The sequence below is a fragment of the Capsicum annuum genome, chromosome 5 (assembly GCF_002878395.1).
Source record: "Capsicum annuum cultivar UCD-10X-F1 chromosome 5, UCD10Xv1.1, whole genome shotgun sequence".
Taxonomy (NCBI): domain Eukaryota; kingdom Viridiplantae; phylum Streptophyta; class Magnoliopsida; order Solanales; family Solanaceae; genus Capsicum; species Capsicum annuum.
In genome coordinates, this window is record NC_061115.1 from 95,071,452 (window position 1) to 95,091,978 (window position 20,527).

The following is a 20,527-nucleotide window of genomic DNA, read 5'->3' on the forward strand; positions in this document are numbered from 1 at the left end:
TTAGTTGGATACATGTTCCTTCAACTCCTTATTCAGACAGTTTTAGAGGCTTTCGGATTTACTTTCAGATTATGTCCAACTTTAGTTATTTTGGGTATTTTCGCCCACATGATTGTATTCAGTTGAACCTTATGGACTTACAGCTCCATATATTCCACATTATTATATTATGATTTGCAATATACAGGTACAGATTTCAGTCATGGGTTAGCTTGTGGTCCCTCGGGGTCATGAGCACCGTGTAGCATTTTGGTTTAGCAAATCGGGGTGTTACAAACTTGGTATCAGAGCCTAAGGTTCAATAGAGTCCTAGGAAGTCTGAAAGCCGGATCTAGTAAAGTCTTGTACATGGGTGTGTTGCGCGCCACATTTATGTGCGGGAGGCTATAAGATGTTTTAGGAACAGTTCCTTTTCTTCATTATTCGTGTCATGCTAGTAGCATAATCACAAGTTAAACTCTCAGTCTAATCCATTCTTCTTTTATTCCAGACCATGGCCCCAAAAAGAAGAAACCAGCCAACTCCTCAGCCTGAAGATACTTTGGGCGAACATGTTTCCCATGCAGAGTTTAGAGCCGCATTTACCATACTTACTCAGTCCATGGCTGCACAGAACGAACGGCCACCAGTCATTCCGGCCAATCCAGTGGCCATGCCCAAAGAAGCTAGGGTTCGGGATTTTACCCGGATGAACCCTCCATCTTTCCATGGGTCTAAGTCTGATGAGGACCTTCAGGAGTTCATTGACCAAGTCCAGAAGGTCATTGACATCATGGGTGCTACTTCTATTAAGGGTGCTGAGTTAGCCGCCTACCAGTTACAGGATGTTGCTTATGATTGGTACAAACAGTGAAAGTCTGAGAGGTTAGATGATACAGGCCCTATCGAGTGGGAGTAATTTGTCACGGCTTTCTTAAACAGATTCTTTCCCAAAGAGCTGAGGGAAGCCAAAGTTCTTGAGTTTATCAACTTCAGGCAGGGGAATATGATAGTTAGGGAGTATTCTCTCATATTCACTCAGCTAGCCAGGTATGCTCCTCATGTGGTTACAGACAATAGAGCTAAGATGAGCAAGTTCGTGTCAGGGGTTAATGACAGCGTGGTAAATGAGTGTAGGTCTACAATGCTGATCAGTGATATGACCTTAGCAAGACTCATGACCCATGCTCAGCAAGTAGAAGAGCAAAAGTTTAATACTCGGGAGAGGTAGAACAAGAGAGCAAGGTCAGGTAATTTTAAATTTGCTCAACCCAAGTCAAATGGAGGAAATCGTTCACAGCTTTGCTCCAAGTCAGCCGTTCCAGCTCCTTCCTCTACGAGCGCTCTAGTTTGGAAGTTTAGAGACGGCAATAGAAATAAAGCGCCAGGCTCTAAATCTTAGGGAAGTATTAACAGTACCCGAACGAATCCCCTTTGTCAGAATTGTGGTAAGAACCACAAGGGCATTTGCAGAGGCGGTAGTGATGTCTAATTTGGTTGTGGCAAGCCAGGCCACAGGATTAGGGAGTGTCTACAGTCAAGTCTTCAAGGTCAGAAAAATTATTCTACAGCTCAGTCCAGTCGCTCGAACCAGCAGGGTGCCAATTCCAGTGGGCAACGTCCAAACAGACTCTATGCTCTTTAGTCCCGACAGGATCAGGAAAATTCTCTTGATGTCGTTGCTAGTACATTATAGATTTTCCATGTTCATGTTTATGCTTTGCAAGACCCAGGTGCATCTTTGTCTTTTGTTACTCCATACATAGCAAGCGATTTCAGAATCAGTCTCGAATTCCTAGCAGAGCGCTTCTCAGTCTCTACCCCAGTGGGTAAAACTATCATAGCCCGATGGGTATACAGGAACTGCCCAGTTATGATATCTCAAAAATCCAAGTCAATAGATTTAGTGGAGTTAGAGATGATTGATTTTGATGTCATTCTCGGCATAGATTGGCTTCATTCCTGCTATGCCACAGTCAACTGCAGAAACAGGATAGTTCAGTTTCAGTTCCCGAATGAGCCCGTCCTAGAGTGTAAGGGTAGCATTTTAGTGTTTAGGGGTCAACTTGTTTCCTACCTTCAGGCAAGGAAGATGATTTCTAAGGGGTGTGTGTATCATCTCGTGCATGTTAAAGATTCTAGTTCTGAATCTCCCAACCTCAAAACAGTCCCTGTTGTTAATGAATACTGAGATGTCTTTCCCGAAGATCTTCCAGGCATTCCTCCCAAAATGGAAATAGACTTCAGCATAGACCTTCTTCCGGATACTCAACCTATTTCTATTCTGCCATACAGAATAGCACCAGCAGAACTTAAGGAACTGAAAGATCAGTTGAAGGATCTCTTAGATAAGGGATTCATCAGACCCAGCGTTTCCCCATGGGGTGTGCCAGTATTATTCGTGCGTAAGAAAGACGGTTCTCTTAGAATGTGTATTGATTATCGTCAACTCAACAAGGTCATGGTCAAGAATAGATATCCTCTTCCCAGGATTGATGATCTATTCGACCAACTTCAGGGTGCCAATTACTTCTCCAAAATAGACCTCAGATCAGGCTATCATCAGCTCAGAGTTAGAGAATGTGACATTTCAAAGACAGTTTTCCGTACTCGGTATGGTCACTTTGAATTTTTAGTTATGTCATTTGGTCTTACCAATGCCCCTGCAGCTTTTATGGATTTGATGAACCGTGTGTTCAAGCAGTACTTGGACATGTTTGTCATAGTCTTTATAGATGATATTCTGGTCTATTCTCGCACAGAGCGTGATCATGCAGACCATCTCAGGATTGTTCTTCAGACTCTCAGGGATCACCAGTTATTCACTAAGTTCAGCAAGTACAAATTTTGGCTAAGATCAGTAGCATTCCTTGGCCATATTGTTTCCGGCAAAGGCATATATATGTATATACTTTGCGTTTGGACATGATCGATAAAATCTGAAATAGTCATCTTAAAATAGATATTAAAAAATATTAAAAATTTAACGAAAGCTTTAGTGGGGTATTTTTGGTTTGCCAATTTTGAAAATCTATGTTCTTTAGCTTATTCAGAAAATCCTTCCTTTATCAATGATATTTTCTTAAAAAGCATACTAGATAAGAAATAGGAGTAAAAGTAATTAGCACTCTCGTTCTGGGGTGAAGAATAAGCAACTGCACTTTATTTTGACTAGTTCCTAAGCATTATGTACAAGTATTAACACCACACATATCAAAACACAGTTCAAATTAAATGAAACTCAAAAATAATATAATCAGATAATAATGAGAAATAACATGAATGTAAAGAATAGGAAAAGACTCTTGTTCTTTGGACTATCGATACTCGATTTGTTCCTTTAATGTGACGTAGGGGAAGGCATACCAAGATGAGCGACTTGGTCCAATAGGACTATTTATGGAGTCCAACTAGTGGACTCCTGAGGTTCTCCAAAACAACATGGAAAAAGAAAAAATATGAATTATGAATATGCACTTGAAAAAGTTAAGACAATAAAAAGGCAGCCCGATGCACTAAATTTCCTGCTATATAAAGAATCCAGGAAAACCCCCACCACAAGAGTGTATTGAAAAGGTTAAGACAGGAATGAAACACAAGTTGGGCAAATAAGTCATGTACTTTAATTGTTTTTGAAAGATAAATGTAGCATCAATATTATGTTACTCATGATCGGCTCTAAACAAAGCACCTTTAATTTATGTTTAAAAGACAAGGTAGCACAAGTGAGGGAGATGTCAAGCACAAACCAACCTAATTCCAACTTGATGACTAAAATGGCTAGCATCTTAAGAACTCCCTCAACTCCCTCTTGCTAATTTTTAATGTGATGAGAATAATTAGAGTTGGAAAGAAAAACTCTTAGGAGCTCCTACATACTAGACTTGCAGAAATATATTCATGACGTAAACACTTAATTTAGGTAGAGAAGATGAAAGAAAGTGTATTTTAAAATCAATCAAGATTAGTGTGACGCATTAAAATGAAAACTATCCTCTTAAACCCTTACTTATTGTTGGATTCAAAGATGAACATACAACAATCTTTATTGTACATGAAATAAGGCAATATAGAGATTGGGCCATTAAACTTGATTCAACAACAACGTATTCACTATATAATTAAATTGAGGCATTTTTCTTTTATTTATATTAAACAAAATCCATAATCAACAACAAATTTATGAACTACAACAATAAGATAATTCAACCAATAATTTAATATAGAGTCCTGATAATAGAGGTTAATCACAACGAGTCATACACAAAAAAATAGCATGAACCAACCCCAGACTTCAATATGTTGCTTCAAGACTAACCCTCAATTTTTCAAATAACAACATCATCCTAATATCCTCAGTACAATAGGAAGGTAAGTAACAGTAAAATAAATCCTGCCAAATTCAATTTTTGACAATATTCTGAATGTTAATACTTATAGAAATTTTCAAATATGTAACAATAACATAACAAGATTACTCAATACAGACCAAAATTTCACAAAAATGAATAGGATGCGCACGCGCACACACACACACTCAAAAAAACACTTATTGAAACTAAGAAGATGAAGGGAAGACGAAGGCTCAACTTACTTTATACAGCAAACGGGTGTTTGACGTCAAGTTTTTGGATTGAACTCGACTTTAGAACTCAATTCGAAACCAAGAGAAGACAATAAAATAACTTGGAAATTTTTGAATATATGACTGTCCGTTTGCTTCTCTTTTTCTAAATACAAAAACTTGTGATTTTGAATGTCTCCCCCTTTTTTTTAGCTTCGACTTTTTTTACAGTGTTTTTCTCTATTTTTATTTTGAATTTTTTGCTTGCCCTTTTTATCAAATTTTCAACCTCTTTTTTTCTTGTTTTCATATTGTTTTGCTCTATTTTTTTGAGCTTCAAGTTGTATCTTGAGAAGATGAAGAATTAGCTATTTATAGCTAAAATTCGATCTTCAAAATCTGAATTAATTTTTTTTAAGAAAATGTGAAAGAAATGAGGATTTTAATTTCAAATTCAAATCTTTGAAGAGGATTACTTTTTCTCTCATATCTTCAGCTTTTTCAGGCCATAAAGGGCGGATTTGAATTTGTCTTGCTATTGCAACGCTAATTAGGGTCCGATTTATGTTAATTTATTGAAGTCACAGGCTGAGAAGATGCAAAAATAGGAGAATCTCACAGAGATGGCTAGTGGTGGCACGACTAGCAACTTAGGGTTTCTCGACTGGGGGGGATAAGAATAGGGGTAAAGGAGAGAAGGAGAAAGAGTTGACAGTTGGTCTGTTGATTTTGGGAAAATAAAGACAGGAAGATGTTGATGTTGCACTAGAAAAGCTGAAACGTTTTTCGAATTTGGGGAAAAGAGAAAATATATTTTTTACTTGAATTGTTGATTGTGATATGGACCATCCGATTAAACAATCAGATGGTTTAGAATTAATTTAAGAGGAATAAAAGTAAATAATGTATGTATATATATACAAGCTGAAAATTCAAGGCCATTGGATCAAAATAATTTAAATGATTAAGATGAATTTGTGTTTCTTATGGCAAGAATTATGTTTTCTTAGTTTATTGAGGTGACACAATTTAATTTGTGGAGGTAGTGTCACATGGATTGGTGATTTGGGTAAGAGGTTGGTTGAATTGAGATGTTTTGAACTGGGTTTGGGCCGACAATTATGGGCTTCTTGGACTGAAAAAATGATAATTCATTAGGTTGCCAAATGTGAATTAAAAATTAGCCCAAAATAATATATTAAACCCAAAATTCTCATTTTCTTTTTTCGTTAATTAATTTTGAGATGCTTCTTTTGTCGCAATTAATCTCCTATAATACAGGTATAAAATTGTATAAATAATTTAATATACATATTTAAATTTAATGATTTTATAAAAAAATATAATAATAATAATAATAATAATAGAAAAATGTGAATGCGAATATCAAAATATTTTTTGTGATTTTGAAATTAAATAACTAATTATATTTAAAATATGATTAGAAAAAACCTTTTCCCCCCTTTTCCCAAGAATTCATTGAAATTAAAATATGTATTTATTTTTAGAAGATTATTTAGGACTAAGAAGCATAGAAAAATAATTAGAGGGAAAGAAATGAGCTAAAATTGAGTATCAACAGAGTTGTGATGGAGTTCTTTAGGCATGGTAAGATCCTCAAATCCTCAGTAGTACTGCAATCACCTTGATTCCAAAAATACCTAACTCAGCCATTGTGAAAGATTACAAACCCACTGTCTGTTGCACTATTTTTTTTTATAAAATCATCACCAAGGTCCTTACTAATAGAATTAAGAATGTTATTAGGTCTATAGTAAGTCCTTCATAGCCTGCTTATATAGAAGGAAGAAGTATTGTGGATAATGTTGTATTGAGTCATGATGTGTTGAAGCGGTATCCTAAGAAGGGTATGTCCCCAAGGCGCGTTATGAAAGTTCATCTCCGGAAAGCTTATGATTCAATAGAGTGGTTTTTTTTCAGGGATCTACTAGTAGATTTGGGGCTTTCCTTCAAATTCATTAATCGGGTGATGGAGAGTGTATCATCTATGTCATTTTCATTGGTGCTAAATGGTAGTTTTGTTGAACCTTTCCAAGGTAAAAGGGGCATTAGGCAGGGTGTTACCATATTACCTTATCTATTTGTTATTGTCATGGAATTTCGCAAAGAGAATTGGCAATAGGAATAAGAATTTGTAATTTTCACTTTCATCCTAGATGTAAAAAGCTAAACATGTCTCATATTTGCTTTATGGATGACTTGTTAATGTTTTGCAAGACTGAGGTGAGTTCAATACAATTAATTAAGCAAGTTTTTTTACAAGTTCTCAAGTGCTTCAGGCCTACGAGCAAATTAGGTTAAAACTTACACGCACCCGGTGTATACACCAATCCAATATATGCATGACATGTGTTTGAATTTAGAGTTCATGTTATTTAACCATGATTAATTAACAAGCATTTTACTTAATTTAATCACTTAATCATGATAAAGAATATTAATTTAGTGTATGCATCGAGTACGCGTAAGTTTTTACCAGCAAATTGTGACAATAGCTCAGTATACTTTTGAGCTAAAAATTTGCAACTTAAATTTTAGATATTCTCTTATATTATAAGAGACAGTTGAGCAGCTGATTGAGGAGCTTCCCGTCATCCTCCTTGCCGACTAGTTTAGTTGTTTGCTCCGTGATTTTACTATTCATTCCTAATTAATTATTATATGTCATTTATGTATTAAAAAGTTAATAATATTTAATAAAGTAAAGTAGACATTTATGAAATGCCTGCTTCAACTACTTCAACCGTAATTTTACTATATCACTCCAAATTAATTATTATAAGTCATCTAAATATTCAAAATTCTCTTAAATTATAAGAGACAGTTGAGCAGCTGATTGAGGAGCTTCCCATCATCCTCCTTGCCGACCAATTCAGCTACTTTCTCTGTAATTTTGCTATATTATCCATAATTAATTATTATATGTCATTTATGTATTCAAAAATTAATAATATTTAATAACAAAAGTAAAGTAGATATTTATGACATGTCTGCTTCAACTACTTCAACCGTAATTTTATTATATCACTCCTAATTAATTATTATAAGTCATCTAAATATTAAAAAATATTATAAAGTCATCTAAGTATTAAAAACTTAATAATATTTAATGCTAAATTAACTTGACGTCTTATATGAGGTCCACTTAATTTTTTTTCTGCAGTATTTTTTTATGATAATTTTGCCATATCACTTCTAATTAGGTATTATAAGTCATTAAAATATTTCTGTATTACTGCTTCAATCGTGATTTTATTATATTACCGTAGTTAATTATTATGACCATCTAAGCATTGTGCCACTTAAATTGAATAGAAGAAAAAGTATGAAAAATCATAATAATTAAAAAATTAAATTATTTAAAAAGTATAATTGACTATCAATGTCAAAAAAATAGGACAAGGAGAGTAATATATATTATTTAAAAATGACATAAAAAGTATTATAAATTACAATAATTAACAACTAAAAATATCTAAAAAAAAAATTAATATGTTATATGTTTCAAAAAGTATGTATAAAAATATTATAAATCATAATAATTAACAACTTAAAAAATTTAAAGGTCAATCTGTCTGCTTTTCCACAACTTCATTGGTCCTTCCCATTGCCCTCATTTTTTTTATCCATTTTAATTTGTTTGTCTTTTTTTTTTTAGTTTGTTATATATTTTTAAAAAATACAAGAAAAACTGTAAATCACAACAACTAATAACTTAAAAAATTAAAAGATATAAAATATTTGATTGACTCTCAAAACTATATCAGTATCATTTAAATTGAAATAGGAAAATTATATTATAAATCACAATAATTATAAAATTAAATTATTTTTAAAATATAATTGACTATTAATGCCACAAAATTTGGACAAAAAGAGTAACATATACTATTTGAAAATTATATAAAACGTTTTATAAATTACAATATTTAACAACTTAAAATATAAAAAAAATAAATTAATCTATTATACATTCCAAAAAGGTAATAAATACTATAAATCACAATAATTAACAACTAAAAAAAATAAAAGATATAAAATAGTGGTTGGCTCTCGAAATTATATCAGTACAACTTAAATTAGAATAGCTAAAAATATAATTAACTATCAATTTCACAAAAGTTTGGACAAGGAGAGTAACATATATTATTTGAAAATTACATAAAAAAAGTATTATAAATTAAAATAGTTAACAACTTAAAATATTTAATAAAAGATTTATTCTATTATATACTTTTTAAAAATTCATAAAAAAAATTATAAATCACAATAATTAACAACTTCAAAAATTTTAAAAATATAAAATTTTTAATGAACTCTCCAAATTATATTCGTGCCACTTAAATTGGAATAGAAAAAATGTACTCAATAATTTAAAACTTAAATTATTTTAAATATAAGTGACTATCAATGTCACAAAAGTTTGAACAGGGGGGTAACATATTTTATTTAAAAATTACATAAAAAATATTATAAATTACGACAGTGAACAACTTCAAATATCTAAAATATATTTAAAATATAATTATCTAAATTTTGTTTATGTCACATGAATTGAGATTAAAAATGGAAAAACTACAAGAAGTAGCATACTTAAGTTTTAAATTATGAAAAACAGGAACACTTTAATGAAATTATTTTGTGTAGCAAACATAACATTATTTTAAGTGTGGTCCTCTACTTAATGCCTTTGAAAAGTTACCATGTATAAGATTTTCTTTTTCTTGTCACTTCTTTTTTTCTTTCCTTTAACTGATTTTTACTTTACCTTTTATTGTTCGAGATCACTTAGATTCCTCTTTCAATTTTTTTTCTTTTTCATAAATTACTCTTATTTAAATTAGTAGATTCCTTTTCCAAATCAAATTCAATTATGAAGATTATTATCTTCATGATATTCAAAATTTCAAAATATCACTCTCTTATATCTCTAATTTTTTTTCTTGCTAGTTTTTTTTCATTTTTTTATTACTTTATTTTTTAAATTTTAATTTTTTTCTTTTCCATTTTTTTCTTTTCACTTTATTTTCTCTCTTCTATTTCTCTTTTTTTTTTTTCATTTTTTCTTTTTTCATTTTCTTATTTTCCCTTCTCATATTTTTGTTCGTTTTCTTCTTCGTTTTTTATTTTTTTATTTTTTTTCTCTTTTGATTTTACACTTCTATTTCTAGTTTCTATTTCTATTTTTTTTTCCTTTTCACTTCTTTTTTTTCAGATTTTTATTTTTTATTTTTGTATTTTTTTTTTATTTTTTTACTCTTCTATTTTTATTTTTTATTTTTATTTTTAAAATACAAATATCTATATCACATAAACATATTCAAAAAATATACAAAATAAATAGACATACAGATCTGCATATGTATTCACGGTAAAAAAATATACACATATATCTGCATATATATTTATAAAAATACATATCTGACTCACATGTATATGTAAACATATAAGATATGTATCATGTATTTTTTGATTACCTGTATGTATATGTATATAATTGTCCTTTTTGTTATAGAGATTTTGTGTCTTATATGTTTATACATACATATGAGTGAGATATGCATTTTTGTAAATACATATGCAGATATATATGTATGTTTTGTGCTGTAAATACATATCTAGATCTGTATGACTATATATTTTGTATATTTTTTTAGTATGTATATGTGATATATATATATATATATATATATATATATTTGTCTTTTCAAAATAAAAGTTAGAGATAAAAGAGTAAAAAAAAAAATAGAAAAAGAAAAAAAATTGAAAAAGAAAAAAAAAATTGAGTCTGAGCAGCTTGAAAAATTAATTTTGATCACTATATTGTTCGATCAGTTCAATTTACTGTTGCATTACTTTTTTTTGAAATTCTTTACAAAATATTCAAAAACAATTTAACAAAATAAATTATTAAATTATACAATGTAACGGAAAATTAATTTTGATCACTCTAACGATAAATCGTTAATGGCTCAAAATATTCAAAAATAATTTAACAAAAAAACAATTTTGATCACTATATTTGAACGAAAATCAGTAATGGCTCAAAAAAATTGAACGAAATAACAGTAATAGTTAAAAAAAAATTCAGATCGAAATTTTTTTGATCGATTTCAAGCAATTGATGAAATTCATATAAGAAAATAAATATTACAATTAAACACCTTCAATAAAAGTAATAGTTTAATTTGAATTTTTGAAGATATTGAACAGAAGAAGTTTCAGTTGAATTTGATTTTTGGGGGGATAAAAACGATAATGTGAAACTGAAATTTGAATTATGATTTCAGTTGGTAACAAATAACAGAAATCATGTTAATTAAGAGGTTTTAAGGGAAAATGAATCTTCACGTTCAATTCATGACTAATTATACCATATTCAACTCAACTGATTTGAGTTAAATATGGGCAGTAAAACAATTTGTATATGTATTTTTATAGCAACAGTTTGTTCAAATACAAAATACAAGTTGCTAGTTTAAATAATTACGAAAGTGTTGTTATGAATCTCATAAGTATGGTCTTAAGTATGTTATTTATGAATTTACCCAAAAATTAACATATATTGGGCCCATCGACATCTAGTACTTCTCATAGCACTTGATTAAGATAAGCTTGTGCAAGACTTATTAAAATTTTGTTTAGATTTGATATAATTAGCTAATCAAAGTTAATATAATTACTTATTTTTAAAAATTATATTTAAAATTTACAAGCTATAAAATTGAATCTAATCGTCGACAACTCTAATGACACTTCAAATACTCTATATGTGAGACAAAGCTATCAATTAACTTTAATCATGGATATATATATATATATATATGCTTAAGATACTGAAATAGCTCTTTATAAGTATTAAATCAATAATAATTCATACAAATTAAATCTTCTAATCGATAATTAAGTCAAAAAAATGAAATTTAATTTATTCATTTTTCTCTTTATAAAGCGGTTTTCTTTCATTAAAAAACTGACTATAATTTCTTACATAGATTTCATTTTAAAATACTGAACTTCTATCGACGCCATTGCAATACAGATATTATTATCGAACAAACATAACGTTACACTTAGTGAAATTATTTTTTTTTTTAAATTAATATAATTAGTTGATTACAAGCAATTAGATTTAATTGTCCATTTATTTAGATATAAATTATTGTATAGATACACTTTTATAATTATTATGTTTAGTTATTAATCCTTGTTCAACTAACAATAATTACGTTTGCAGTAATTATTAATTAATTCAATTTAATAATAGTCCATAAAAGTATTATTTCAATAAATAAAGTTCGAGAGTCATAACAATTAACAAAATATCTGATCAAGATAAAACTTAAGTTTAAAAACAGTAAAATTTGATTTAAATCGGCTATAATTAGTTAATTAAAAATAATTATAATCTATTTAAATTATATTTCAAATTTATTTGTAACACTCGGTAAGATTGTATCAAATCAAATCAAGTGATTAAAAATCTAATTTAATTAGATCGATAAATATATTATTGTGATGAAACTTAGTTTTTGATTTATATATATATATATATATATATATATATATATATATATATAACTTTTAAATATTTCAATAGCAACACTCAAAATTCAAAGTACGTTAGTTATGATAGACATTGACATATTATATAAATCACGAAAATTATACAATTCATAAGTGTCGACCCTAATTATGAAAATCGAGCATACTATGCTATATTATGAAAATTTTACACTTATACTTTCCGTAATATTATACCTATTTTTTAAATATTTTAAAAAATTATGTATAAAACAATTTTAAAGTGAAAGAATAAAATAAAATATTACATTTAAATAAAATTACAAATAACTTAAGTATTTAAAGTGAAAATAAATTATTACTAATAGTTGGTTTGTCCTATTAAACAATTTGTATCATTTCATATCACACTCATTAGACACAAAAAAATATTTTATAAAATAAATAAATTATCCATTTGCTAACTTTTATTTTAAATTACTCCCAAATTAAAAATAAAAGAAAAAATAACAATTTAGCCTCTTTCATCAATTTCTCTCTGAATTAAAAGGTGTCGCATGGATATTTAGCCTCTTTCATCATTTGATTTTTTTATTACTATTTTAGTTTTTTATTTTTAATCTTAATTTTTCATTTTACATTATTTATGTTCCATTACCTTTATTTTTATTTGTCAATCATTACTTCTTGTAATTTTATATTATGTCACGTATTTTTATTATTTATTATTTATTTATTTCTTCATCTAGCATAACTGATTAACTACACTACTATTTTAATTATTGAATTAAAATAAAATTTTATTGTTGAACAAGATTATAGATTCATATTTTCTTTTCTTTTGAATTAAATTATGTGGGTCATACAAAATTATCGAAAAATATGAATCAATTATTTTTATAATATTAGTTTTAAATATATATATATATATATTAATATATTTTTAATAAATAATATATGTATCTTGAATATAGTTGCTATCAAATACGAGTCTTACTTTAGGCATGGTGGACATCAACACATTATAAAAATCATAAAACTCATATAGTTCATGTGTGTCAATCTAGTTAACAACAATCCTAAAAAGTCTTCGACTAATGTTGTGGGGGCTTATGCTCTCGTGTTATGCCGATTTGATAACTTGTGAATTATCATTTATATATGTTATCAATACGACCTCTACTTATTAATTATATTTAAATTATCTTTTATAGTCGCGGTGTCCGAGCCAATTTACAATAAATTTAAACTATATGTTTAAATAATTTGAATAATAACAACAGTCAAAATTTCAAACACACTTTAGACATAATAGACGTCGACACATTATAGAATCCTAAAAATTATACAGTTCACATGTGTTGACCCTAGTTAACGACAACTTGAGATATTAAGACGCATTAATGTTGTAGCCTTAGACCCTTAGGTTATGCTGATTTGATAATTTGTGAATCATTACTGATAATTTTTATGAATATATCCTTTAATAAGCAATTTTATTAAATATTTTATTTAAATAAATTTAAATTTTATTTCAATAATTTTTAAATATAATTTCAAAATATTTCAATATCGACAATCAAAATTCAAAACACTTTAAACATGGTAGACATCGACATATTATAAAAATCGTATAGTTCATATATTTTGATCCTAGATAACTGCAACTCATGAGAGTCATGCATTGATGTTGTCGTCTTACGTCCTTATGTTACGTCGATTTTATAATTTATAAATTATAATTTATATTTGTTATTAATATGATCTCTAATTAAGTAATATTATATTTAACTAAAATTTAAACTATATATTTAGATAAATTTTAAATATAATTTAATATATTTCATTAACGACAGTCAAAATTCAAATCATTATACACATAATAGATATTGGCACATTATATAAATTGTGAAAATCACAAAGTTCACATTTGTGGACCCTAGTTAACGACAACTAAAGATATCAAGACGCATTATTGTTGTAATTTTGTACCTCTGTATTACGGTAATTTGATAACTTGTGAATATTACTTATATTCACTATTAATATATCCTCTAATTAAATAATTTTAATTAATTATTATATTTTAATAAATTTAAACTATATTTAAATAATTTATAAGTCTAATTTGAAAATATTTCAATAATGATAATCAAAATTTAAAATATTTTAGACATGATGAACATTGACACATTATAAAAATCATATTTTTCAAATTTGTTGAACCTAGTTAATGTTTTAAGAATTTTTTTTTTGTGATAAACTTTAGAATGAAATGACTTTTACATAACAAATAAATAAATAAATAAATTTCTGTGATAAATTTAAAATTTAGTTAACCACTGATGACCTTTATCCAAAAATATTTTAAAGAATTATGATCAATATATAATAAAATTAGTTTTAAATTTTGATTAAAAAAAAGACTAAAGACAAATTGAATGAGAAGGATGAAAAGGGAGGGTGCTATTGGATAGAAGGTGAAATTAAGGTGGGTCTCCCATTTTAAAGTTAAATAAATATTCCTCTTTCATATTTAATGATAGTCATAATTTATTCAACATAAATTTTAGCTACATTTAACTTCTTGAATTTAGAAGATAGTAAAGATTTATTTTTTTTAAAGGAAAAGGTTAGTATAGTCTTTATACATTCTCTTAATTATTATATTTAAATAATTTTTTAATTTTGTAAGTCTAATTTGAAAATATTTCAACATTTGCAATCAAAATTCAAAATACTTTAAATATACTAAACACCGACACATTATAAAAAATATATTGCTCATATTTATCAACCCTAGCTAATGTTTTTACAAAAATGTGATAAACTTTAGAATTGAATGACTTTTATATAATAATAAATTTATTATTGTGATAAGTTCAAAATTAGTTAATCATAGATGAACTTTTTCTAATAATATTTTAAAGGAAGATCAATATATTAATAATCGTTGATGACCTTTTTTAAAAAATATTTTAAATAATTATGATCAATGTTGTAATAAAACTAGTTTTAAATTTTGATTTAAAAAAAAAAGACTAAATTGAAGATTGAGGGAGATGGATGAAAATGGTGAAGTTAGGTGGGTCTCGCATACTAAAATTAATTTAATAATTTTTCTTCACATTTAATGATAGTAATAACTGATAACTTATTCCATATAAATCTTAGATGCATTTAATATTAAAATTTTATTTTTTTTATTTAAAGAAAAGGTTAGTATGATTTTGTATATTTATGACTATTTTATGGCAAAAAAATTATGGCCATCAGCTCCCGGGAAAAAAATCCTTTTCGCCGTAAAATTTGAAAATTATCCCATAAAAAAGAAGACCATTTGGAGCTAGTTAGTTGTCCTTTTTGAAAATTATCCCATAAAAAAGAAGACCATTTGGTGAAAAACGAAACATTTGTTTCATCATTTTTTTCCCACTTAGATAATTAGGGAGTAGTAGTATTTTTGGGTAAAGTAATAAATGGTGATTGGTTTCCGAAAAACATGAACCAAACTCAAAACAATAATTTGGGGCACGCTTGGGAAACAACCACAGAAAGAGGCGTGTGTAAAAGGAAACGCGTGGGTTGTGTGAGAGTAATTCCACCGAGAAGAGAAAAAGAGATACCGGTCAATCTCTTCCACACATGCACTGTTTACGTCTCTACCATGAACGCACGCGCGCGCGCACTCTCTCTCTCTCTCCCTCAGCTGAAATACTACTGTCCATCTATCTATTTGAGAAGTACGAAGAACCCATTTTGTTGGATTGCATTTACAATACAGTCTGAATTATTGCTCTACTATCTATCAACTCATGTATGTTTTTTCCTCTTTCCTTCTATTCACTCTTGTCTCTCTCATAATATTTTACATCCTTTTCTTCTCCACATAAAACAAAAATAAACTTTGATGAATAGCGAGAATTGCAGCTTGTACTAGTAATAATATTCATGTAATTTTGTAGTATTAAACGCTTTCATCTTTTTTTTTTTTAAATAAACTACTCCATTGTGATTCTTACTCCCAATAACCAAGGGTACCAACAAATTGGATTGGAGGTAACAGTAGAAAAATTGAGACAGAAAAGACTTCTTTCTTTGTTTTTTCAATTATGCTTATCTGTAATCTCGATCGATAACTTCATACCAGTGTTGATTGGGCTTTCATTTTATCTCTTCGAGATTTTTTATGTTTTTTATCAATTGTAATTCTGGGCTTCTTTTCTTTCAGAATCCTTTTGGGGAGGTTGAATTTTGGTATATTTGAATGGACAACACCTAAGTTTGACAGTGTTTTTCTCTATTTTTTCAGATTCAACTTTACTAATCTCAAGGGGCTGTCAGATACTGCATTGACAAGGTGCTGCTAATTTTGGCGGAAGTTAGGAGAAGGGGCTTCTAAATTTTTATTTTTTGGGTTATTTGAAGGTAAAGAGTTGCTGATGAGTCATTTTGGGTGTGGGTTTGTCTCATAGCAGTTATGGGTTGTGTTTATTCAAGAGCTTGCATTGGGGAGATTTGTGCACCAAGGAATGTGGATGTTAAAGAACCTGAAAATGTGAAAGCTGCTGAAATTGCTGTATTTTCACCTGCTTCATCAGATGGGGAAGATGGAGAAATTAGAGATCAACTTAATCAATTAAGCCTATCTAGGGACAATGATATTGGTATAACCAGACTCTCAAGAGTCTCTGCACAATTTTTACCACCTGATGGTTCGCGGGTTGTAAAAGTTCCGTCAGGGAATTATGAACTACGATGTTCCTTTCTATCTCAAAGGGGGTACTATCCCGATGCCCTTGATAAAGCTAATCAAGATAGTTTTTGCATTCATACTCCATTTGGAACAAGTCCAGATGATCATTTCTTTGGTGTTTTTGATGGCCACGGAGAGTATGGAGCTCAATGCTCTCAGTTCACGAAAAAGAAACTTTGTGAAAATTTGCTTAGGAACAGTAAATTTCATTTAGATGCTGTGGAGGCATGTCATGCAGCATTCTTGATGACCAATTCGCAGTTGCACGCTGATGATATAGATGATAGCATGAGCGGAACAACTGCAATAACTATACTCATACGAGGTAGGACACTTTATGTTGCTAATACCGGTGATTCAAGAGCTGTTATAGCCGAGAGACGGGGTAACGAAGTCGTGGCTGTTGACCTTTCAACCGACCAAACTCCATTTCGGCCTGATGAGTTTGAGCGGGTTAAGCTCTGTGGAGCAAGAGTTCTTACATTGGATCAGATTGAAGGATTGAAGAATCCAGACGTGCAATGTTGGGACACTGAAGAATGCGATGATGGTGATCCTCCTAGGTTGTGGGTGCCAAATGGGATGTATCCTGGTACGGCTTTTACAAGAAGTATAGGTGATTCTGTCGCTGAGACAATTGGTGTTGTTGCAAATCCTGAAATTGTTGTTTTGGAGCTCACCTCAGATCATCCTTTCTTTGTGATTGCCAGTGATGGGGTATTTGAGTTTCTTTCTAGCCAAACTGTGGTGGACATGGTAATAAATTCTTCTTGCTTTTTCTACTTCCTATATCTGTAGGTTCTATTTATTCAACAAGTAGATTTAAAATCATTCTGTTTTTTAGTACTAATAAATGAAGTGCTTTGGAATTTTGAGGACTTTGTCTGTTCGTTTGACATATGTGATTATCTGGTTATATTCTGAATTACTGTTAAGGAAACGTGCAGACTGTTGGAAATTAGTTAGAGGCTGCCATAGGACCATTGACCAGTTTTTACACCCATAATATGGAAAGAAATAACTCCATGTTTTTTGCTTTGCGAAACTACATTTTATCGACTAAACACAGAAGGCTAGCTCATATAAACCTTCAGTACACATCAATTCCCCAACCTATTTTGGAAATATACAGGGGAAGACTATCTTCTCACTAAAGGAAATATCTGACGAAAGCAAATAGTTTACCATAACGTACTCTATATTTTCCTTATAATGGTGGACCATTATTTCTTTTTGGGGCATTTGAAGTTTGATGTAATGTATACATTATTCAAAAATACACTCTGTGCACCTGACTCTACAATTACTGCAATGATGTCTTTTACATCCAATACTATCATGTTAAAGTTAAACTAATCTCTTAGTTGTGTGTGTATTTCAACTATACATAAGATCAGTGTTGGGAAGAGTTAATCAAGTACTGTTGATTAGTTTAGGATGCTAGTGGGAAGCAAAATTATAGAGCAATTTTGAGACTATGCTTATCTTGAGCCGGGGGTCTTTCTACTTCTCCGGAGGTAGTGGTATGGACTGTGTATATCTTACCCTCCCCAGACCCCACTATGTGGGAATACACTGGGTTTGTTGTTGTTGTTGTTTGAGACTATGCTTCTTCTAAGCCACAATATCTAACCATCTTCCATCCATTCATGCTTGCCTCGTCCTGCCCAAAGATGCCACATAATGGTTGATAAAGAAACGGACCTTGACCTTAACTCAACCTCAAAAACTAGCTCATGAGGGGAGAATTGCCCAAGGCCATATAAGGAGACCAAGGACCCTTTAACCCACCGATGTGGGACTCCAACCCCACCCCCCCTCCCCCCGCACACCCAGGGCTGGACATCTGGAGCGTGGACAATATAAGACGGGGGGGCCCAACATCGGAAACAATGAACTGGGTGGGCCTGACTTTGATACCATGATAAAGAAATGGACCTTAGGCCTGACTCAACCTCAAAAGCTAGCTCATGAGGGGAGGATTGCCCAAGGCCATATAAGGAGACCAAGGACCCTTTAACCCACCGATGTGGGACTCCAACAATGGTCTTTACTCCATCACTATCGCAACAAAATTCCTCCACTATCAATCCCAAATTGTCCCCGTTTCCTCACCTATTTCCTCTTCCCGTTAAAGGATTAGTCTTAAAACGTTGGGTCCACTTTTAAACAAAATTGTGAGTGGATCAGATAATTCTATGTACAACTTTTTTGTCTTGTAATCCCACAATAGGTGTCAGTCCAACTTATCACATTCGGCATACTTAACAACCATCAGATCTATTGCTGTATTAGCAATGAAATATATGTTGAATATGAGAAACTAGGTTTGAGCTTTGCCATTTAATCCTGTTCTCTAGTTAAAATAAAGAATGTTAAGAGAATTTTTGTGAAATCTTACTTACCTCTTCAAAAAGATGATTTTTGTGAAGACCCCTGCAGAGGCACATAGGGAATTTTATTTTGCTACACATGTTTGTGTGTCGGAGAGCATGAGAAACCGTACCTGGACTATAATTTTCTTCTTAGTTGCGTTACCATCTAATCTCTTTGTTCTAATATATTTCAGTATTTGACTAGATATAGAGTCTATGATCATGTTTTGATCTAATACATTTTTTTTTGTGATAGTTGAATAATTTTGAAGAAATAAATTTGAAGAACTAGTTTTATAGATGAGACACTTCACATTAGAATTTAAAAGTTGAATAATTGTATAAAAATAGAGTACTTTCAAACTTTTTCGGGTGGGTCAATATTTTGAATATATTGGATACAATATGATTTGGTGTTGCTACTTTTCTTTTCTCAACTATTATCTACTTGGCTTCTCTACTACTGTATTTCCTTTTCATATTGTTTTTGATATGCTTTACTCGTGCCGAGGGTCTATTGAAAACAACATCTCTACCTTCACAAGGTAGGGGTAAGTTTGCGTACACACCACCCTTCCCAAACCACACTTATGGAATTACACTAATTATGTTGTAATATTGAGACTATGCTGTGCACAGTTTTTAATAGATTTGCAATCCAGAAGAGTAGAAGTGTCACTCATTTTCACGTTTGAGTAACATCTCTTGAATTGCTTTCTCAAGGATAGAGAAAAGAAAGTGTAGCTCTGGAATTTCACTGCTTCCTGATCATTTCATGCCTTATATTGAAATTTCTTGATCCAATTGAGACGTAATTGATTCATTGGGTGCTATTGTAATTTCTTGTTTGTACAAATAAATTATACATGTCAAACCGATGCGATTTTTTGAGTTGAGAAGAACCAATCGACCAAAGTTAAGTTCTGTTAGAATATGAGTAGGAATAGGAATAGTATATAAAATCAACAACAACAAACCCAGTGTATTCCCACAAAGTGAGGTCTGGGGAGGGTAAAATGTAAGCAGTCCACACCGCTACCTCCGAAGAAGTAGAGAGGCTGTTTCCGATAGACCCCCGACTCAGAATAGAGAATATTACACAAGGTTGTAGTGAAACATAAAGCAGGATGGATGACATAACAGTAATAAGGAATAAGAAATAATAAAATAGATATCAGAGAAATACGAAATGATAGAAATACGAGCAATTCGAAATAAGAAATAAAAGATAGGACACCCACCTTGTAGTAACATACATTCACAGACCAAAGACACCCACCACACCCAAACTCTCCTGACTAGAGGCTC

The 20,527-nt window shown here is 30.3% G+C and overlaps 1 protein-coding gene across 6 annotated transcripts in view; it reads left to right on the forward strand.

The window, feature by feature from the left end:
• Positions 1-15,581: 15,581 nt before the first annotated feature.
• The window catches only part of LOC107870773 (protein phosphatase 2C and cyclic nucleotide-binding/kinase domain-containing protein), a 28,921-nt gene continuing 23,975 nt past the window's right edge, over positions 15,582-20,527 (forward strand). For 2 of the 6 annotated variants that reach the window (XR_007055808.1, XM_016717421.2), the window contains exons 1-2: positions 15,588-15,905; positions 16,401-17,600. Coding sequence is in view for 5 of the 6 variants with exons in the window: in XM_016717421.2 (XP_016572907.1) it covers positions 16,569-17,600 (1,032 nt within the window). In the remaining variant the exon portion in view is untranslated. Of the gene's footprint in view, positions 15,906-15,932; positions 16,148-16,400; positions 17,601-20,527 lie in introns of those variants that run through there. The other 4 variants (XM_047413101.1, XM_047413100.1, XM_016717420.2 and 1 more) reach the window with 4 other exon arrangements.